We start from the raw sequence: 23,705 nt of genomic DNA on the forward strand, positions 1-23,705 counted from the left end.
CTACAGGGACATTATCTTTAACCCTCAATACTTTATGAATTCATTTGACACAATCATCCAATCAGATACACTATGTGGCAGTTAAGGATTACCCCTCACAGAGCAAGTTTTATAATTTGTACCATTTGATGAACAATGTTTGGTATTTTTGGCTTTGTATAATGACAATGCTTTATTTGAACTAGTGCAGTACTGATCTTGTTAATTTGTGACATCATTACAAGTGTTCAAGGTTAGACCTCTCTAAATACGTTGGCAGATCCACAGCCTGGAGGTGCCCTGAGAAGATTGTTGATTTTGGTTACGGCAGGTTAATCCTGGTCCACAAGCACACCGCTGGAAGATCTCTGGCCCTTGAGGACCCTCCTTCCTCCCCCGTTTTGAGCATACTTGGCCCTCTTTCAGGACAGGCCGGCAGATCTTTGACCAGAAGTGACGGGCACAGCACAGTCCAGTGGAGCAATCTGATGTTCGTAAGCAGGTCTCTCCTTCCAGCCCTGCAAGGTAGAACATTTATGAAAATTTACTCAGTTTCATTTTTAAGATATGCATATACTCAGAGCCTCTTAGAAGTTTGCATAAATTCGGCATGGCACCAAAAACACCTATAGATGCATTGTTCTATAGATACAGGTTGCATCACAGCCTGGCAAGGAAACACCAATGCCCAGGAATGGAGGTCTACAGAAAGTGGTGGATACAGCCCAGTCCATCAAAGGCAAGGGCACTGCTAAAGAAAGCAGCATCCATCAAAGACACCCACCACCTAGGCTATGCTCTCTTCTTACTACTACCATCATGCAGGAGGTATATGAGCCTTAGATCCCATGTCTCCAGGGTCAAAACAGTTACCACCTACAACCATTAGGCCCCTGAAACGGCATGGATAACTTCAACTCTTAACTGATATTTACATCTACAGATTCACTTTCAAGGACTCATTACAATTCATTTGCACAATTTGTCTTGCACCTTGGTTGTTTGTCAGTCTTTAGTTTATGTATAATTTTTTTTATAAATTTGATTGAATTTATTTTCTTGTAAATGCCTGCAAGAAAATAAATCTCAAGGTCTTATATAGTGACATATGTAATTTGATAATAAATTTTCTTTGACTTTTATAGTTTTTTGCAAAACAGAAAGATAAGAGGGTCTAAATATCAACTCAGAATTTGTATCAGCTTTTCCATTCTCTTCACATAGACCATAGGTTTCTACCTTAGCACTAAGTGGCACGAATACAGCATAAAGTCTCTGTGACAGGTGAAGAGAATGAGGAGGAAGGGACGGGGCTTGTAAGAGTTAAACAATTACTTTGTGGCAAGGTTTCAATGTTTTCCTGTGATTTGTTATTACATTAAAGGTTGATTGGACCTGTACAAACAGGATTACTATAAACATTTTTTTTAATTGTTTTCGGAAGAAGATTTTGTTCCATGAAGTTAGGCTCACAGACCTCCATTTATACCCCTGCCCCATCCCCATCTATACTTTTAGTCTGGTTCTCTTCCTCCCTCTTTTTCCGCCCTCACTACAATCTCCCCCCAGCCCTACCTTTCTTTCTCTTTTATTTCCCATAATTCTCCACCTTCCCTCCAGCCCATCACTTCCCAGCTCTCTACTTCATCCCTCCCCCCACTCCTTATCCCCCCTCGACCATCCCATGTTACTTCACTCCTGATGAAGGGTTTCGGCCCGAAACGTCATCACCACCTCCTCCCGTAGATGCTGTCTGGCCTGCTGAGTTCTGCCAGCATTTTGTGTTTTTACTAGAATGTTACCTGGGTTTCAGCACCTAAGTTACAGAGAAAGGTTGAACAAGTTAGGTCTTTATTCTTTGGAGCATAGAAGGTTGAGGGGGGACTTGATAGAGGTATTTAAAATTATGAGGGAGATCGATAGAGTTGACGTGGATAGGCTTTTTCCATTGAGAGTAGGGGAGATCAAACAAGAGGACATGAGTTGAGAGTTAAGGGGCAAAAGTTTAGGGGCAACACAAGGGAGAACTTCTTTACTCAGAGTGGTAGCTGTGTGGAACGAGCTTCCAGTAGAAGTGGTAGAGGCAGGTTCGATATTGTCATTTAAAGTAAAATTGAATAGGTATAGGGACAGGAAAGGAATTGAGGGTTATGGGCTGAGTGCAGGTCAGTGGGACTAGGTGAGAGTAAGTATTCAGCAATGACCAGAAGGGCCAAGATGGCCTGTTTCAGTGCTGTAATTGTTATATGGTTATATATATGTATATCGAATAGATTAAAAATCATGCAGAAAAAACATAATATATATTTTAAAAAGTGATGTAGTGTCCAAGGGTTCAATATCCATTTAGGAATCAGATGGCAGAGGAGAAGAAGCTGTTCCATAATTGCTGACTGTGTGCTTTCAGGCTTCTGTACCTCCTACCTGATGGTAACAGTGAGAAAAGGGCATGCCCTGGGTGCTCAACGTCCTTAATAATGGACGCTGCCTTTCTGAGACACCACTCCTTGAAGATGTCTAGGCTAGTAGCCAAGATGGAGCTGACTAAATTTACAACCCTTTGCAGTTTCTTCTGGTCCTGTGCAATAGCCCCCTATCTATCCAAATACTTATCTATCTGGTCCCTTAGAATACCTTCCAACAACTTTACTACTGATGTCACATCCAGCGGCCTATAATTTCCCAACATATTCTAAGAGCCTTTCTTAAACAATGGAAAAACATTGACTATCCTCCAATCCTCTGGTCCCTCATCTGTGGCTAAAGATGTTTTAAATATATCTGCTAGGACCCATAGGGTCTGAGGGAACACATCATGAGGCCCTGGGGATTTATCCACCCTGATTTGCCTCAAGACAGCAAACACCTCTATAACCTGTACAAACTCCATGATCTCACTGCTGCTTTGTCTCACATCTAGAGACGCTTGAGTAAATACAGATGCAAAAAACCATTTATGATATTTATTTATTGAGCTACAGTGTGGGACAGGACTTCTAGCCCTTAAAGCTGTGCTGCCCAGCGACACCTGATTTCTTGATAGAAGAAATAAAAGCATAGACTATTTTCTAAATGGAGAGAAAATTCAAAAATCTGAGGTGCAGAGGGACTTGGGAGTTTCCATGTATAATTCCCTAAAGGTTAATTTGCAGGTTGAGTCAGTGGTGAGGAAGGCAAATACAATGTTAGCATTCATTTCGAAAGGATTAGAATATAAAAACGAGGTAATGTTGAGGCTTTATGAAGAACTGGGGAGGCCTCATTAGGAGTATTGTGAGCAGTTTGGGACCCCTTATCTAAGAAAGGAAGTGCTGACACTGAAAAGTGTTCAAAGGTGGTTTATAAAGTGATCCCGAGATTGAAATATACGAGGCATTTTATGGCTCTGGGCCTGCACTCGCTACTCAATGGAATTCAGAAGAATGAGTGGGGATCTCATTGAAACCTATCAAATGTTGAAATGGGTAGCCTTCAACCTGATGGCACGAACATCGATTTCTCAAACTTCTGGTAATGACACACCCCCCTTCACCATTCCCCATCCCCTTTTCCCTCTCTCCCCTCATCTTCCTGGCCTGCTCACCACCTCCATCTGGTGCTCCTTCCCCCTTTTCCTTCTTCCATGGATTTCTGTTCTCTCCTATTGGCCTCTCCCTTGTCCAGCCCTGTATCTCTTTCATCAATCAGATTCCCAGCTCTTACTTCATCCCCCCACCCCCATTTCACCTATTACCTCGTGTTTCTCTCTCCCTTCCCTCACCTTTTAAATCTACTCATTTTTTTCTCTCCAGTCCTGTCAAAACGTCGATTGTACTTTTCCCATAGCTGCTGCCTGGCCTGCTCAGTTCCTCCAGCATTTTGAGTGTGTTGTTGGATTTCCAGCATTTGCAGATTTTCTCTTTGTGAATTGTTGAAAGGGCCTTGATAGAGCAGATGTGGAGAGGATGTTTCCTATGCTGGGGGAGTCTAGAGATCAGAGGACACAATCTCAGAATAGAAGGATTCCATTTAGAATGAAGAGGAGGAGGAATTTCTTTAGCCAGAGAATAGTGAATCTGTGGAATTTGTTGTCACAAGCAGCTGTGGAGGCCAAATCACTGGTTAAAATTAAGACAAAAGTTTATAGATTCTTGATTAGTCAGGGCATGAAGGGATATGGGGAGAAGGCAGGAGAATGGGGCTGAGGGAAATTGATCAGGAATGATGAAATGGCAGAGCTGGTTCGATGGGCTAAATGATCTCATTTCTGCTGCAATGTCTTAGGGTCCTAACCCTAGCCTAATCACAGGACAATTTATAATGATCAATTAACCTACCAACCTGTAGGTCCTTGGACTGTGGGAGGAAACTGCAGCACTTGGAGAAAACCCGTGCAGTCACGGGGAGAACTTACAAACTCCTTTAAGACTGCTGTGGGAATTGAACCTGGGTTGCTGGTACTATATGGCTGTGCGCTAACCAGTGATGTCCCTTCTCCACACATAGATTATCACTCTAATCTTTCAGTGAACCAATTTTGTCCCTTGCAATACTTTTGCTCTTAATATACTGTATCTGTTGAAGCTGTTCGGGTTCTCCTTCACTTTGTCTGCTGGGGCAACCTCTTGCCTTCTTTTGGCCCTTCTGATTTCTTTCTTAAGCATCCTCTTGCATTTCTTATACTCAAGTACTTCATTTGTTTCTGCCTGCCTATACCTGCCATGCTCCTCCTTTTTCTTAACCAATGTCTCTCGAAAACCAAGGTTCTGCAAGCCTTTCATCTTTGCGTTTTATTCTACAGGAACGTACAAAATCTGTACTTTCATAATTTCACTTTTGCAGGCCTTCTACTTACCAAGTATGCCTTTGTCAGAAAACACCCTGTCCCAATCTACACTTGCCAGATCCTTTCTGACACCTTTCTCCAATTTAGAATCTCAACCCAAGGACCAGACCTACCCTTTTCAATAATTACCTTGAAACTAATGCATTATGGTCACTAGATGCAAAGGATTCCCCAACACAAACTTCTGTTACCTGTTCTGTCTCATTCCCTAATAGGAGATCTAGTTGGGATTTCTTTGTAGTGATTAAGGAAATTTTTGCTGAACACATTTGACAAACTCATTCCCATCCAGCCCTTTTATAATATGGGAGTCCCAATCAGTATGTGGAAAGTTGGAATCACCTACTAACACAAGCTTATGTTTCTTGCAACAGGTTGTGATCTCCGTACATAATTGCTCTTCTAAATCCGTGGATTATTGGGTCATATCCCATTAACGTGCTCATACCTTTCTTATTCCTCAGTTCTATCCATAACACCTCACTAGATGAGCTGTCCAGTCTGTCCCGACTGAGCACCACACCATTCTGATGTTTGGTCAGAACCTCTTGACCATATCTGCATGCTTTTATGCTACCACATGATTGACTGATTAGATAATTGTATTAACAAGCAAGTGTACAGGTGGACCTAATAAAGTGGCCACTAAGTGTGTACTAATCACAGCAAATTCATTCTCCAGTGTTAGTTCTCCTGTAAAGTTTTGTAAGTCTGCTGATCAGGGCCACTAGACTTTAAGTCCAAACCAGATTCAGATGCATCACATGTACGTTGAAACATGCAGTGAAATGTATTGTTTGCGTTAACAACCACAGTCCAAGAATGTGCCGGGGGCAGCCTGCAAGTGTTGCCACACGTTCCGACGCCAACATCACAATCCCACAGAATCCTTGGCAGAACACACACAGCAGCAACAAATTCACAAAACAAGTCAAGAAGAGCAAAACATGCCCCTTTGCCTCTCTAGCAACCACCCATCCAAACACACAGACACTCCAATCACTCGTCATGTTGCCTCTGAGCCTCCAGTCCCTCAAACTCCAATCTCCAGCCCCAGGCCTGGACTTCCAGACATGGGTCTAAGCATTCACATATCGTACCAGTGAGAGTTAGCCTGCTTGCATTTACCCTATCCAAAACCCTCATAATTTTGTATAACTCTTATCAGATCTCCTCTGAATCTTTTATTTTCAAAGGAATAAAGTCCTAAGCTGTTCAATCTTTCCTTATAACTCAGGTCCTCCAATCCCGGCAATATTCTTGTAAGTTTTCTCTGTACACCTTCAACCTTATTTATGTCTTTCCTGTAGGTAGGTGGCCAAAACTGCACACAATACTCCTGTGTGTTATCATGTGGGATTTATGTGCATCATATCAGTGTCATCTGAAAATACAAATAAAATTGAATGTTACAATGCAGAGCGGGCCCTTTGGCCCACAATATTATGCTATCCCATTAATCTCCTCAAAATCAATCAAGCCCCCCCCCCCCCACCCCACACAGCCTCCATTTTTCTATCATGTCAGCACCTCCTCGGACAGCATTGGTCATTGACGCACGTGGTGCATTTAGTTATACATGTGACAAATAAAACTAATCTTTGTAGTCCCTTGTCATACACTGAAATGTGTCGTATCAAATCAGTGAGGATTGTGCTGGGGCAGCCTGCAAGTGTCACCACATTTCCCAGCACCCACTTAGCATGCCCACAACACACTAACCCCAATGTCTTTGGACTGCAGAAGGAAACTGGAACACCCAGCGGAAAGCCATGCAGACAGAGAGAGAAAGTACAAACTCCTTACAGACAGCGGTGGGAATTAAACATCAATTCATGATTGGTGCGCTGTAGAACATTGCTCTAACTGCTACCACCTTTCCCTCTAAGCTGTGTGGGTGTGCGGCCGCACAGTCACTGAAGTCCTCCTGTGCACACAGCCTTTGTTACCGTGCAGCTGGGAACATCCTTTTGTATAATGTTTTATTAAAGTGCTGTGCAATTTTCAAACTGTATAAAAATTTACTGCTCACAGCAATGGTCAGTCCATACAACTGTAAAGAAAAAGGGAACGTTGCCTGTTATGCTACCGTACAGTATTGGATACGAGGTAAATGTCAGCTGGAGCACAATAAGAAATCTCTTGAGCATCTGCAAATCGTGCCAGTGGGTTTTGTACATTTGCTAATGACGGTAGATTGGATCATGGTGGAATATTTCAGTCAGAAATTCAGCACCTCCAACAGAGAACTATACATCACTAAAGTGTCAGCCCCGGTTAGATGCTCAAGTGTTATCTGGGACCAGGGTCTAACTTTATTCACCATATACATTTATATGCATTAGGAAATTGCTGTGGTGTGGTGGTCAGGGTGCAATATGCAACAAAAACAGCATTCAACAACTATAATGAATAAAGAATTACATAAAAATAAAGTTAGAGGTTAAAGTACGGGTGGGTTATAAACTTGACCACAAAGGTCAAAGTTTTCCTTTATTGTTTAGAGATACAGCACGGTAACAGGCCCCATCCAGGCTAACAAGCCTGTGATGCCCAGTGTTACACCCATGTGACCAATTAACCAACTAATCGGTACGTCTTTGAAATGTGGGGGGAAACCGGAACACCCAGAGGAAACCCATGCAGTCACGGGGAAAACTCCTTACAGACAGTGGTGGGAATTGAACCTGGGTTGCTAGTACTGCAATAGCATTGTGCTAACCGCTAAGCTGCCATGCATTGACTTGGTGTAACCATCAATGAGCCTCAACAATGCTCACTCCATCCATCAGAGAAGTAGGCACTTTGAGAGGATTTCTGCAGCTGCAAATATTGAAACCTTGAGCTCTGCTCATGGACCAAGTACATTATTTATAGATGAACCTTGAAGAATTACTAGCTCCCCAGTCAACAATCAACACAAGAGGTTCTGCAGATGCTGGAAATCCAGAGCAACACACACAATGTGCTAAAGGAACTCGGCAGGACAGGCAGCGTCCATGGAGAGAAATAAACGGTTGATGTTTCAGGCCAAGACCCTTCATCAGGGTCGGAAAGGAAGGGGAGGAAGGCAGAATAAGGTAGTTGGGGGGAGTACAAACAGGCAGGTGACAGGTGGCACCAGGTGAAGGGAAGGTGGATGGTGGGGGGGGGGTGGGTAAGGTAAGAAGCTGGGATGTGTTCAGTGGAAGGCATAAAGGGCTGAGGAAGGAAGCTAATAAGAGAGGATAGTGGGAGTCAGCGGGAGATGCTCATGGAGTGAGTACTGCTTTAGATTCGCTCCATAACCTTTACTTTTTTTAACCTTTGATCACACTTATCCAACTTATTTTTACCTACACCAAAAGATTCTTGCTATTTTTTTGGACTTATCGTTAAGAGTTTATTGTGAATTTTTGAAGATATGCAAACAGAAATGGCTCTTAGATCTAAAGGACGAGAACCTGGGCGCAACCCGAACGGTAATGGAAAGAAGCAAGCTCATCCGCAACACACTGAATTAACTTATGAACTGTTTATGGAAGTTTTGGATAAAAAATTTGATGAACTACAACAAATTTTTAAACAAGATATAAAGGCTTTTCAAGATTATATGGTTAAGACGGATTTAGTAATTAACCAGCAGCAAGTTCTTATTGCATCTCTGCAAGAAGACGCTCGGAAAGAGAGGATAGTGGACCTATGGGAGAAAGAGAAGGAGAAAGGAAACCAGAGGGAGATGTGGGTAGGTGAGAAGAGGCGAAGGGGTAAGAGGGAGGGGGAATCCAGGATAGGGAGATTCTGGCTTCTTCCCCCGACCTGATGAAGGTTCTTGGCCCGAAACACTGATGTTGACATTCTGAGTTCTGCCAGCACTGTATTTGTGTGTGTGCCTTCTGTAATTAATGCAGCCAATACAGCTTCTCAATTAACTTGTTCAGTGAACTCCGCAAACTTTGCAAAATAGAGATTTAAAAGAACCAAAATATTCCTGAATTGGCAAGAGTCCAGCTTCTGATAATGAATACTTGACACTAATAATCCGCAGAATGAAAGCCAAATCTGTGTTAAGAAGTATGCTAAGCCTTTAATAACCACAGTAATGAATTGGGCTGGCTATAAAGTAAAGTGGAAGGTAACAAATTATAGGCTTCTTGCCATCAAAATACTTTAACGGCAGATTACTTCAGGGTGAGCAAAAACATTTTGATCATTGAGGTACATTTATGGTCTCTGCATTAAGAAAATAGTAACCCTTTGAGCTCTGCTTGTACACTTGTGCATCTAATTGGGGCTGACACCTTGGTGATGTATAGTTCTCTGTTGGAGGTGCTGAATTTCTGACTGAAATATTCCACCATGATCTAACCTACTGCCATTAGCAAGTGTACAAAATCCATTGGCACAGTTTTAAGATGTTCTTGTATTGTGGCTAATACAAACCTAATATCCAACATTACAGAACAAATTACCTCTTCTTTTGTATCAGTGGAGGTTGTGAGATCTTGTTGCACACAATTTGGTTGTGCATTGTATGTACAGTAACAATCCATACGTCTTTAGACTCTGGGAGGAAACCCAAGCGCCTGGATGAAGCCCACACGATACTTGGGGAAAGCGTACAAAGTCCTTACAGCCAGTGGTGGAATTGAACTCCGAAATGTTCCAAGCTATAATCGTGTCACGCTACTATAGCACCCTACACTTTCTCTATATTGCATGTGTAAGACGGCAGTAGAATGTCTTGAATTTGTAAAAAAAAAAGATTTTGTAAATGTATTGATTTTCATAAGATGTCATTAGAACTACAAAGGTATGTCCTATTGTAACTATCAATAAGGACTTTGGGACATGGATCGAGTGGACAGCCAGGGTGAAACTGGCTAATACAAGGGGTATAACTTTATGGTGATTGGAGGAATGTATGGGGAGGAAGAAAATGTTAGAAATAGGTTTTATTTAAAAACAGAGAGGTGGGTGTGTGGAACATACTACTGGGGTGGTGGTATCGGCAGATACATTAGGGACATTTATGAGTCCCTTAGATAGGCACATGGATGATAGAAAAATGGAGGGTTGTGTGGAAAGGGAAGGGTTAGATTGATCTATTGTGAGCTGAAGGGCCTATTGAGTGCTGTAATGCTCTGTGGTCTCTATGCCCAATTCCAGAAGGTGGGATATTATCTTGGGAAAGCCAGTCTCAACTTGGGTTTAAAACATGATTATAGAACCCCAGTTATGAAAGCCATTTTACAAATAAAGGGGAAAATCTATGAGGCTGTATGAAAAATAAGCAGTTTATCTTGAAGATTAATGTATGTGTCAAGTGCCACTAAGGTAGTGCCAAGACATTTATTTGTCATGAACATATGTCATTATGAATGCCCCAGGGTAATTCAAAATGGAGAAAAAGCATAAATGTAAGTCTCACTCGGATTTGCTCTTTGGAGTGAGAGAACAGTCGGAAACATAGATCGAGTGGACAGCCAGAGATTCTCAGGGCAGATCTGGCTAATACAAGGGGACATCTTTTAAAGTTTTCGGGGGAAAGTACAGAGGGAACATCAGAGGTAGATTTCTTTTTGTTTTATAAACCACAGAGGGTGGAGGGTGCCTGGAACGTGCTGCCGGGGGTGGTGGTAGAGGCAGATGCATTAGGGCAGGGGTTCCCAACCTTTTCTATGGCATTTCTACCAGTTACTGAGGGGTCCGTGGACCCCAGTTTAGGAACTTCTGCATTAGGAGAATTTAAGAAACTCTTAGATAAACACCTGGATGATAGAAAAATGGAAGGCCAAGTGAGAAGGAAGGGTTAGATTGATCATAGAGTAGATTAAAAGTCAGCACAACATCATGGGGTGAAGGGCCTACACTGTGCTGTAATGCTCTATGTTCTGTCAAAAGTGGCCAACAAGAGCTGGTCCTAAACATTACCTTTCCCTGCCTGAGGACTGTCGAGCCTTTCCCATTGGCTCTCTTGCTGGACTTCCTTCCTTTTGTGCCCGTCGGGTTTCTTGGTCTTCTTTCCGCTTTTCGCATTCCGTGACTCTCCATCCTTGGACGATTTCTCTGCTGCCTGTCCTTCCAGTACTGTGCACACATCTAATAAAACAAAAGAACAAAGCACATCTGTCAGCAGCTGCTCCTCCCAGTGCTGAAGTTCAGTCACGTTCTCGAGGGATCAATCTTCTTAAATGAATCGAGTCCGTCAGTGTGAATTGTGTTCAGAAGATGGGAACGCTTTTAAAATGAAGTTTTATTGTGTGACAGTTAACAGCAGAGGGTATAGATTTACCTGGGATGCAGCTGTATGTAAGCATTGCCTTTGGGTAGTCAAGATCGAGAGAAAAGGGGATGAAGATTAAAGATTCCTTTCGAAGGTGTTTCTCATGAATGCAAAAGGAGCTGCAGATTCATAATTTATCTGGAACTCAGATTCACAAGAGGAGACAGGCAATTTGCTCTTGGGTGAATAACTAGGTTCGTCATAAAAATTGCTTTCAAAAATTAGACGACTTCACTTGTAATCATTCGCAGGAAGATCTTGAATATGGTTAACTAGCAAGGCAGATTTTTCACATTACAGTGATTTTTTTGTTTTGTAGGACATACCTAGAAGCAGATGTCTGCTTTACAAATGTTCATTAATGCCAAGGGTTGTAATTATGGCCATTGCTCACCCAAACTTTCCTTTCTTGTTCCTCTGAGGTTTCTAACAATTCATTATTGGACTATTCTTCCTATCCGTGCATCCATCTCCTAAAAAGAATTACAGCTTCCTGAGAACTTCAAGTTGTTCAGTGCCTCAACTCCTCAAACCATAACACCATCTGACATAAGAACAGAATGAGACCATTCAGCCCATCGAACCTGCTGCATTTTGACTATTATCCCCCTCGACACCATCTCCCTGAAACCCTTGCCTCCGGCCAATCAGCCACTGCTTTATCCATGCTAGAATCTTTCCTGAAATACCATGGGCTCTTACCTTGTTAGCAGCCTCATGTGTGGCACCTTGTCAAAGGCCTTCTGAAAGTCCAAATATACAACATCAACTGATTCTCCTTTGTTTATCCTGCTTGTTTTTCTTCAAAGAATTCCAACAGATTTGTCTGGCTATACTTCCCATTGAGGAAACAATGCTGATTATGGCCTATTTTATCAGGTGCCTCCAAGTATTCTGAGACCTCATCCTTAGTATCGCCTCTAACATGACCTATCAACCTCCGCTTCAAATATACACAATGTCTTGGCCTCCACAGCCATCAATAACATTGAGTTCCGAAGGTTCACCACCCTCTAGCAAAAGAAATTCCTCCTCATCTCAAAGTTGAAAGTAAATTTATTATCAAAGTACACATGTCTCCACATACAACCCTGAGATTCATTTTCTTGTGGGCATACTTGATAACTCAATAGAATAATAAGCATAACAGAATCAGTGAAAGACCGCCCAACTTGGGTGTTCAACCAGACAGCAGAAGACAACAAACTATGCAAATACAAAAAAAATAAATATCGAGAACATGAGATGGAGTCCTTGAAAGTGAGCCCAGCTCAGTGATCAGGTGCGTGAAGATGAGTGAAATTATCCCTTTTGGTTCAAGAGCCTGATGGCTGAGTGGTAATAACTGTTCCTAAACCTGATCCTAGACTCTCCTACCACAAGAAACATCCACTCTATCTCAATATTCAATAGGTTTCAATGAGATTTCTCCTCCCTCCTCATTCTTCTGAGTACAGGCCCAGAGCCATCAATTATCAATTGCTCCTCATACATTAACCCTTTCATTCCTGGGATCATTCTTGTGAACCTCCTCTGGACCCTCTCCAATGCCAGCAGATCATTCTCAGGTAAAGAGCCTAAAACTGTTCACTATACTCCAACTGCAGTCTGACCAATACCCTATAAAGCCCTTGTTTTTCCTCAAAAGCAAATTTATTTCAGTGATGCCTTGATTCTCTCAGAGTTCTTGAAATGAAGAAACATGGGATTCATTGTTCCATTGGGATACGTTGTCAAGCCCAAAATAAAACTAAATATTGCACACACTCAACAGGACAGAGAGCACCTCCTGTCCTGTACAGATCTTTCACATTACAGTGATTTTTTTTTTTGTAGAACATGTCTGGTGATGTTGATCTAGGGGTTCATCGGAAGACGATAATGAGGCATTAAACTTGATGGCTCAACTATTTTAATGAATGTTACAGGAACAAAGAGACAAAGACATTGTGGTCATCTCATACTCAGACTAGAGATAAGGTACATCTCACTGAAATAGCCAGATTCAGGTGGAGAAACACCAGTCGCAGAAAAGCTAAGAAACTTGTAGAAAATACAGAATTGGCGATGATGTAAAAGTTATAAACACAGGGAAGTTAATCCACAGGAGAAATATCAGAAGAATAAAAGCAGTATGCCCTAATCCAATGTGATTTAGAAATGGGAATTAACAAATTGCTTGGATTAGCTTTGTCACATACACATTGAAACATACAGTGAAATGTATCGTTTGCCTCAACGACCAAAACAGAACAAACTGTGCTGGGGGCAGCCCACAAGTGTCGCCACACTTCCGGTGCCCACAACCTACTAGCCTGTACATGTTTGGAACGTGGGAGGAAACCCACATGGTCACAGAGAGGATATACATACTCATTACAGACAGCAGCAGGAATTGCTGGCATTGTAAAGAGTGAGGCCAGCCGCTACGCTGCCATGCAGAAGTGGCAAGGCAAGGACAATGACAGCGTCAAAAAGGCTTCTAGATAAGTATGTTTAGGAAAGGTTTAAAGGGTTTGAGCCAAAGGCAAACAATGGGACTAGATTAGATGGGCATCTTGGACTAAGGAGGGCATGATCCTGAGTTGAAGTACCCAATGACTCTACACTCAGTGACCACATTATTATGTGCATCTGCTCATTAATGTGAATATCTAATCAGCCAATCATGTGCAGCAAATCAATGGACAAGAGCATGCAGACACGGTCAAGAGGTTCGGTTTTGTTCAGACCAAACATAAGAATGGGGAAGAAATGTTATTAAGTGCTATGCATTCTTTTGCACATCCCTGTTGTAACACATGGTTGCTTGAGTTACTGTCACCTTCCTGTCAGCTTGAACCAGTTCTCCTCCGATCTTACTCATTAACAAGGTATTTTTGTCCACAGAACTGCCATTCACTGGATTTTTGTTTTTGTTTTTCACTCCATCCTCTATAAACTCTGGAGACTGTTGCGTTTGAAAATCCCAGGAATCAACGGTTTCTGAGATACTCAAACCACCCCATCTAGAACCAACAAAGTCACTTAGATCACGTTTCTTCCCCATTCTGATGTTTGGTCTGAACAACAACTGAACCTCTTCACCATGTCTGCATGCTTTTATGCATTGAGACACTGCCATATGATTAGCTGATTAGATATTTGCATGAACAAGGTGACCAGGTGTACCTAATAAAGTGGCCAGTGAGCCTATATTTCTTATTATTGTAACTTACAGTAATTTTAAAAATACATGCACTGGACATGCTGCTGCAGAACAAATTTAATGATGAAATCTGCCTGTGCTGCTTCTGCAAATAAATATTTGATCACACCTGTGCTTACTTGTGGTTAAGCACCTGACAATAACCTACACTTGACTTGTAGATAAAGGTGGGGGGATTGTTCATAAAACAGACTTTGTGGAAGGTGAGCAACTAGAACAGAAGCCATGTTAACAACACCAAAAGGATTTGGACTACTTCTGGGGTGCCACAGTAGCATAGTGGTTAGCATAATGCTTTACAGTACCAGTGGCCCAGGTTCAATTCCCAGTGCTGCCTCCTAGGAGTTTATATGTTCTCCCTGTGACTGCTCGGGTTTCCCTCAAGTGCTCCAGTTTCCTCCCACAGTCCAAAGATGGACCAGTTGGTACATTAATTGGTCATTGTAAATTGTCCTATCATTTGACTAGGGTTATATTAGGGGATTGCTGGGCAGGAATGGTCAACTCCATGCTGTATCTCAATAAATACAAATTCAAAGAATTTTAATAAAATTGGAGTTGTTTTGAGAAGGTTTCCTCCTAGTTAGTACTATCACAGGGAGGATGCAGAGAGACTGCCTATAGTAGGATGCTGTAATTGAACTCCTAACTCCAGAACGCCCTGATCTGTAATTTCACTGCGCTAACCGCTCTGCAAAGTGGCAATGACGATCTCAAGTACAGAAATCTGCAGTGCTAGTTGCAAATTTCACCTGAACGCAGAACGTTACAGCACAGTACACACCCTTCGGCCCATGTTAAATTGACTTTAAGATCAATCTAACCCTTCCCTCCCACATTGCTCCCCATCTTTCTATCATCCATGTGCCTGAGTTTCTTGAATGTCCCTAATATAACCATATAACAATTACAGAACAGAAACAGGCCATCTCGGCCCTTCTAGTCCGTGCTGAACGCTTACTCTCACCTAGTCCCACTGGCCCACACTCAGTCCATAACCCTCCATTCCTTTCCTGTCCATATACTATCCAATTTTACTTTAACTGACAGTATCGAACCTGTCTCTACCTCTTCTGCTGGAAGCTTGTTCCACACAGCTACCACTCTGAGTAAAAAAATTCCCCCTTGGGTTACCCTTAAACTTTTGCCCCCTAACTCTCAACTCATTTCCTCTTGTTTGAATCTCCCCTAGTCTCAATGGAAAAAGCTTATCCACGTCAACTCAATCTATCCCCCTCATAATTTTAATTACCTCTATCAAGTCCCCCCCTCAACCTTCTACGCTCCAAGGAATAAAGACCTAACTTGTTCAATCTTTCCCTGTAACTTAGGTGCTGAAACCCAGGTAACATTCTAGTAAATCTTCTCTGTACTCTCTCTATTTTGTTGACATCTTTCCTATAATTCGGTGACCAGAACTGTACACAATACTCCAAATTCAGCCTTACCAATGCCTTGTACAATTTTAACATTACATCCCAACTCCTATACTCAATGCTCTGATTTATAAAGGTCAGCATACCAAAAGCTTTCTTCACCATTCTATCCACATGCGATTCCACCTTCAGGGAACTATGCACCATTATTCCTAGATCACTCTGTTCTACTGCATTCTTCAATGCCCTACCATTTACTGTGTATGTCCTATTTGGATTATTCCTACCAAAATGTAGCACCTCACACTTATCAGCATTAAACTCCATCTGCCATCGTTCAGCCCACTCTTCTAACTGGTCTAAATATCTCTGTAAGCTTTGAAAACCTACTTCATTATCCACAACACCACCTACCTCAGTATCATCTGCATAGTTACTAATCCAATTTACCACCCCATCATCCAGATCATTAATGTATATGACAAACAACATTGGACCCAGTACAGATCCCTGAGGCACACCACTAGTCACTGGCCTCCAACCTGACAAACAGTTACCCACCACTACTCTCTGGCATCTCCCATCCAGCCACTGTTGAATCCATTTTACTACTTCAATATTAAATCCTAACGATTGAACCTTCCTAACTAACCTTCTGTGCAGAACCTTGTCAAAGGCCTTACTGACTTATATAGACTACATCCACTGCGTTACCCTCACCAACTTTCCTTGTAACCTCTTCAAAAAATTCAATAAGATTTGTCAAACATGACCTTCCATGCACAAATCCATGATGACTAATCAGACCCTGACTATCTAGATAATTATATATACCATCTCTAAGAATACTTTCCATTAATTTACCCACCACTGACATCAAAGTGACAGGCCTATAATTGCTAGGTTTACTATTAGAACCCTTTTTAAACAATGGAACCAGATGAGCAATACGCCAATCCTCCGGCACCATCCCCATTTCTAATGATGTTTGAAACATTTCTGTCAGAGCCCCTGCTATTTCTACACAAACTTCCCTCAAGATCCTAGGGACTATCCTGTCAGGACCTGGAGATTTATCCACTCTTATATTCCTTAAAAGCGCCAGTACTTCCTCCTCTTTAATCGTCATAGTTTCTATAACTTCCCTACTTGTTTCCCTTACCTTACACAATTCAATATCCTTCTCCTTAGTGAATACCGAAGAAAAGAAATTGTTCAAAATCTCCCCCATCTCTTTTGGCTCCACACATAGCTGTCCACTCTGATTCTCTAAGGGACCAATTTTATCCCTCACTATCCTCTTGCTTTTAATGTAACTGTAGAAATGCTTTGGATTTATTTTCACCTTACTTGCCAAAGCAATCTCGTATCTCCTTTTAGCTTTTCTAATTTCTTTCTTAAGATTCTTTTTACATTCTTTATATTCCTACTACATGCTGCCTGTATTTATTGAAGATATCTCTCTTTTTTCCTAACCAAGTTTCCAATATCCCTTGAAAACCATGGCTCTCTCAAACTTTTAACCTTTCCTTTCAACCTAACAGGAACATAAAGATTCTGTACCCTCAAAATTTCACCTTTAAATGACCTCCATTTCTCTATTACATTCTTCCCATAAAACAAATTGTCCCAATCCACTCCTTCTAAATCCTTTTGCATCTCCTCAAAGTTAGCCTTTCTCCAATCAAAAATCTCATCCCTGGGTCCAGTCCTATCCCTCTCCATAATTATCTGCCTCTACAACCACCTCCAGCAGCATTCCACACACCCACCACTTTGTGTAAACAAAATGCACCTGACATCCTTCCTGTAATTTCCACTACTCACCTTAAAATTATGACCCTCGATTAGCCACTGCACCCCTGGAAAAAAAAGACTCTGGCTGTCCACTCTATCTATGCCCCTTAAACTTGTACACCTCTATCAAGTCGCCTCTCATCCTCCTTCACCCAAAAAGAAAAGCCCTAGCTCACTCATGAGACATGCTCTCTAATCCAGGCAGCATCCTGGTAAATTTTCTCTGCACCCTCTCTAAAGCTTCCACATCCTTCCTATAATGAGGTGACCAGAACCAAACACAATTCTGCAGGTGTGGACAGCTATTGCTGATCATTTCCATCATTACCTGTGAGGAAAAGTGTTTAATTTATGTTTTAAACACAATTGTTTCGTGTTTGCAATACACCAAGGAAACATTTGTCTGAACTTAAAGCTATAACTGTTGTTTAGAAGTTAAATCAGATATTGTATCTCTCTATGGTACAGAAACTGCACTGCTCTGCAATAGGGAGTCAAAACTACCCAACACTTCACCAGCACCAGCCTATCCACCCCAGGAACATATATACAAAATGGTGCTGGAAAAGTGCCAGCAATATCATGAACGATCCCATCCATCCTGCTCATGGACAGTTTATCCCACTCCCATCAGGGTGGAGGCTATGTAGCCTCCTTGCCGGGACCACCAGAATCAAAAACAGTTATTTTCCCCTAGCAGGAAGGCTGATCAACCTCTCTTCAACCCCAACCACCGCTACTTTATCATTTGCAGTCTTTTCTTGCTCAATACTGCTGAAGGATGGTGCCAGGGTCCTGGGTCTTGGCAAAAGTTTAATCGACATGGTTTGTGGATTAAACTCTGTAGTTCATGTTATGATGTGTTTCTGGTTACAACTTATTTAATTGCTATTTTGAGCAATTTTGGTCAAGGCAGTCTGGCTCTGCTAACCAGCAGTCAGTGAAGGACACAGTACTAGACTGAATGGAATTAAACTAAACTGGACATTCCTGGACAGTTTTGATGACTCTGTGGTTTGATATTTTATATTCAGTGTAATTCTAATTCTTTATTTGCCATTTGTGAGAGTTGTTCTTTTTTCATGCATTGGATGTTTTTTGTTGAAAGGGGTCCATGGTATTTCTTGTTTCATGGCTGTCTGTGAAGGGTGTAAACTGCATACGTACTTTGATAATAGACCTACTTTGAATCTTTTAACCTTGATTCCAAATAGTTTCTCATTTTCCAAAGTTAAATACATCCTGAACACAGGATGTCCTCTGGGAGTTACTGTCCATCTTGTGTTGAAACACAGCTTCTTTAGTGACTTGTGTGTGTGATGTACTGCCCAGTAACCATAAACATCTAAGGTTTACAGTTCAATAGAGGTCAGATCTTTGCTAGAACATCACTTACCCCTCAAGCAACACATTCTCTTGCATCAAAGATACCCATTCACTTGCTACAATTAAGAGTTTCCCTACTTCCATTACTCCCCGTGGCTGGTCTATTCTGTTTGGTCAAATCCACATGAATAGAGCACTTCCAAGGCTTTGGGTAATTGTTTAAAGTGATAATCTCTCTCATTGATGACTCCAATTGGTCAAATGTTGAATGAAGAAGGGGCAGCCGTCACACAATAATGAAACTTGTTTATTTAGAGGTACAGCATGGAATAGATCCTTCGAGCTGTGCCACTCAGCAATCCCTGACAAACCTGATTTAACCCTAACCCCACCATGGGACAATTTACAATCACCAATTAACCTCCTGGTGTGTACTAGTATTTCAGTAATCTTGTAAATATTTTGTTTGATTAAGCAATCTTTATTGTTTATATAATTGATTTTGGTTATACAGTGCTCAAAAAATTTTAACCGGCCCCAGTTTTCATGTTTTACAACATCAAATCACAGTGGATTTAATTTGGCCTTTGTTTTTGCACTGATCAACAGAAAAACTCTTTTGTGTCAAAGTGAAAACAGATCTCCACAAAGATATCTAAATTAATTATAAATATAAAACACAAAATAATTGATGCATAAGTATTCACCCCCTTCAAGTCAATATTTAGCAGATGCAGCTTTGGCGGCAATTACAGCCTTGAGTCTGTGTGGACGGGTTTCTATCAGTTTTGTACATCTGGACAATGCAATTGTTCCCCATTTTTCTTTATAAAACTACTTAAACTGTCAGTTTGCATGGGGGTAGTGAGTGAACAGCCCTTTCAAGTTCAGCCACAAATTCTCAATTGGATTGAATTTGGAACTCTGACTTGGCCACTCCAGATCATTAACTTTGTTGTTGTTAAGCCATTCCTGTGTCACTTTGGCTTTATACTCAGTCTCACTGTAATACAAATCTTCTCCCAAGTCACAGTTCTCTCGCAGACTGCACCAGGTTTTCCTCCAGGATTTCCCTGCACTCATTTTACTCTCTGCTTTCACAAGCCTTCCAGGGCCTGCTGCAGTGAAGCATCCCCACGGCGTGATGCAGCCTCCACCATTCTGGTGTGCTTTGATGAGCAGTGTTTGGCTTACACCAAACATGGCATTTAGTCTAATGGCCAACAAGTTTAATTTTGGTTTCATCAAACTATAGAACATTCTTCCAGCTGACTTCAGAGTCTCCCACAAGCCTTCTGGCAAGCTCTTGCCAAGACTTTGTGAGATTTGTTTCCAACAGTGGCTTCCTCTTTGCCACTCTCACATAAAGATGGGTGAAGCATCCAGGCCACATGGAAACTTCTGGGGCAGACATGAATGCTTTTATAGGCACTGTAGATAAAAATGTGTGAATTGCAGACATTATCACACTTCCATATGATATGTACGTGCCTCGCTTAAAGTTAACATGAAGTTAGACCCATATTTCGGACTCTCAAGCCTTCCTTTGAATTAACTTACTGTTTTGAAGTTACAAAACGACACAGTATGTCTTTGGAGGAAATCAGAGCATCTGGGGAAACCCACACATTCCGCGGGGAGGACGTACAAATTCCTTACAGAGGACATGAGGATTGAGCTCTGAACTCCGACTCCCAGAGCTGTCATAGCATAATTTAATATGTCCATATATTGTCTGAAGCCGTGCTGCTATCAGCAAGGAGTCATCTCTTGTGAGCTCTTCTGCTAAAGGTGTCCCCAAGGATAGCACCCTCAAAATGCTGGAGGAACTCAGCAGGTCAGGCAGCATCTATAGAGAGGAGTCGACATTTCAAGCAGTGAGCCTTCATCAGGACGGGAAAGGGAAGGGGAAGAACCCAGAATAAGGTGGTGGGAGAGGAAGGAGTACGAGCTGATAGGTGAGAGCAGGTGGGGGGGGGGAAGGTATGGGTGGAGGAGGAGGGAAGTAAATAGTCAGATAGGAAGTAGTAAGTTGAGAGATAAAAGACTGAAGATGAAGGAATCTGATAGGAGATGAGAGTGAACCATAGTGGAAAGGCAAGGAGAAGGGGAAACAAGGGGAGTTATTACTGCATTTTGCGGTCTACTTGCTGCAGAAAAACTGCATTTCAAGAAAAATACAGAATCAGCTATACTAGAATTACTGGAAATTCACTAAACAATTACTGTATATAGATGACTGTATTCTTACAGAGAATGCACTGCCAGGGGCTGTAGTAGAGGCAGATACCATAAAACACAAGACATAGGAGCAAAATTAGGCCATTCATCCCTTCAAGTCTGCTCCACCATTCCATCCTGGCTCCTCTCAACTCCATTCTCCTGACTTCTCCCTGTAACCTTTGACACCCTGACTAATCACAAACCTATCAACCTCTGTTTTAAATATTCCTAATGACCTAGCCTCCACAGTCATCGTAGCAATGAATTCCATAGATTCACCACCCTCTGGCTAACAAAATCCTCATCATCCCTGTTCCAAATGGTATCCACTATTCTGAGGCTGTGCCCTCTGATCTTAGACACCCCCACTATTGCAAACATCCTCTCCACATCCACTGTCTAGGCCTTTCAATAGATCTCAATGAGATCCCTCATCTTTCTAAACTCCAGCGAGTACAGGCCCAGAGCCATCAAGTGCTCCCTCCTTTCATTCCTGGAATCATTTTTAGGAACCTCCTCTTGGATCCACTCTGAGGCCAGAACATCTTTTATTAGATAGGGGGCCCCAAAACTGCTCACAATGTGGTTTGACCAATGTCTCATAAAACTTCAGCAATACACCTTTGCTTTTATACGTATTCTAGTCCTCTTGAAATGAATGCTGACTTTACATTTGCCTTCCTTGCCATTAATGCATTAGCAATGTTTAACAGACTCTTAGGATGAAGGAAGAAGGGAAGGAAGGGTTGGATTGATCTTGGAGGAGGTTACAAGGTTGGCACAACATCATGGGCCAAAGGGCTCTACTATGTTGGGTGATGTTCTGTGAACTACTTGCTGTTGGTTTCTTATTGTCTCATGTACAAGGATACAGTGAAAAGCTTGTCTTGCATACTGTTCATACAGATCAAATCATTACACAGTGCATTCAGGGAGAACAAGGAAGAACAACAACAGAATCCAGAATAAAGTGCAACAGCTACCGAGGAAGTGCAGCACAGGTAAAACTATAAATGAATGGAATGCAAGATTATAACGATGTAGTCTACAAGGTCAAGAGTTCCTATTGACCAAGAGGTCTGTTCAAGATTCCGTGCACCCACCACTCCGTAAAAACCTACCTCTGACATCCACACCCCTCCTGTACATTCTTCCAATCAACTTAAAATTATGCTCCTTGTGTTAGCCTTTCCCACCTGGGAAAAAGTTGCTGGTTGTCCACCCTATCTATGCCTCATCTACACCTTGGTCAAGTCATCTCTCTTCTTCCTTCACTCCAAAGAGACAAGCCCTAGCTCACTCAACTGATCCTAAGACTTGCTCTCTAATCCAAGCAGCATCCTGATAAATCCCCTCTGCACCCTCTCAAAAGCTTCCTCATCTTTGCTATAATGAGGCGACCACAGCTGAACGCAATATTCCAAGTGTGATTTAACCAAGGTTTCATGCATCTGCAACATTACCTTGCAGCTCTTGAACTCTGATAAACGAAGGTCAGCGCAACATACACCAACTTAACCACCTCATCAACTTGTGCAGCAACATTGGGGGATCAATAGATGTTACACAGCTGTTGGTAAAATACTTCCCTCTCCATTTCCTATGGACCTGCAGTAGATGAAAAGGCAGATCTACCCATTGCCAGTAAAGGAAGCAAAGGTTTTGCCGACAGATGGCTGTTAACTTAGCACAGCTCTTACCATTTAGACAGTGGCTCCCTGTACAGCACATCGCGTCCCGGTGGCACCGTCTCCTGATCCCTCTGCAAGGGCTACAGACGGCTTCTTCACGTCGAGATGAAAGGCAGAACTTCTCCGGGCCACAGTCTGCATCTGCCGAGCACTGGTGTCCCTGTGCAATCGACCAGAAACCAGAGCTTAGTGGAGACTCAGTGTTAGAGCACAGAAAGAGACCTTTCATCCCATCTAGTCTTATGGGATTCTTATATTATTCTGCCTGGTCCCATGGACTTGTACCTGGACCATAGTCCTCCATATCCCTCCCATCCATGTACTTATCCAAATGTTGCGATCAAACCCACATCCACCACTTTGGCGCGCACACACACACACACACACACACACACACACACACACACACACACACACACACACACACACACACACACACACCATTCTTCCCCCCACCCCATGTTCTCTCGTTTACTTCCTGTTGACTCACAAGGTAATGACCGTTTCCTTCCAGCTGACCCTTTAACCTACTCTTAAGATGAATCTATCCCTTCACTTCCACATGGCCCTCCATTTTTCCATGAGCCTATCCAAGAGTACTTTAAATGTAACTGCCTCCACCACCGCCACTAGCGGGGCACTCCACACACCCAGCATCATGGTATGGCATGGCTGATCAGACCATGATTCTCTCCCTCTATAAGTCCCTTCAAATCCTCTTTAGAAACCTCAGTAAGCCGGGCAGCGGTTATGGAGGGGAACAAAGAGCGGCATTTTGGGCTGAGAAGCGGCAAGGCAGGAAACGAACCCCAGCTGATGATTTGTGGCGCCGCAAAGCGATGGCACTGACCAAGCTTTGCCTTCCATCTGTCCGATGATTCCAAACCAAAGAAAACGTATTGAGATAGTACAGAAGGAAAGTATCAACAGGGTGCTGAATATTGGGTTACAGTTACAGAGCAAGTGGCGAAGGAAGTCCGGGGACTGTGACGAAGTGGATCGGGGGAAGTCCGGG

The 23,705-nt window shown here is 42.3% G+C and overlaps 1 protein-coding gene across 1 annotated transcript; it reads right to left on the reverse strand.

Moving 5' to 3' along the window:
* LOC132400308 (dickkopf-related protein 4-like) lies at nucleotides 1–22,919 on the reverse strand. Its single transcript, XM_059981614.1, has 3 exons — nucleotides 22,700–22,919; nucleotides 10,718–10,885; nucleotides 1–497 (listed from the first exon to the last, which is right to left on the reverse strand). The coding sequence occupies exons 1-3, from the start codon at nucleotides 22,917–22,919 to the stop codon at nucleotides 244–246; spliced, it is 642 nt and encodes a 213-aa protein (XP_059837597.1). The 3' UTR covers nucleotides 1–243.
* Between the last annotated feature and the right edge of the window lie 786 nt (nucleotides 22,920–23,705).

The sequence above is a fragment of the Hypanus sabinus genome, chromosome 1 (assembly GCF_030144855.1).
Source record: "Hypanus sabinus isolate sHypSab1 chromosome 1, sHypSab1.hap1, whole genome shotgun sequence".
NCBI classification, from domain to species: domain Eukaryota; kingdom Metazoa; phylum Chordata; class Chondrichthyes; order Myliobatiformes; family Dasyatidae; genus Hypanus; species Hypanus sabinus.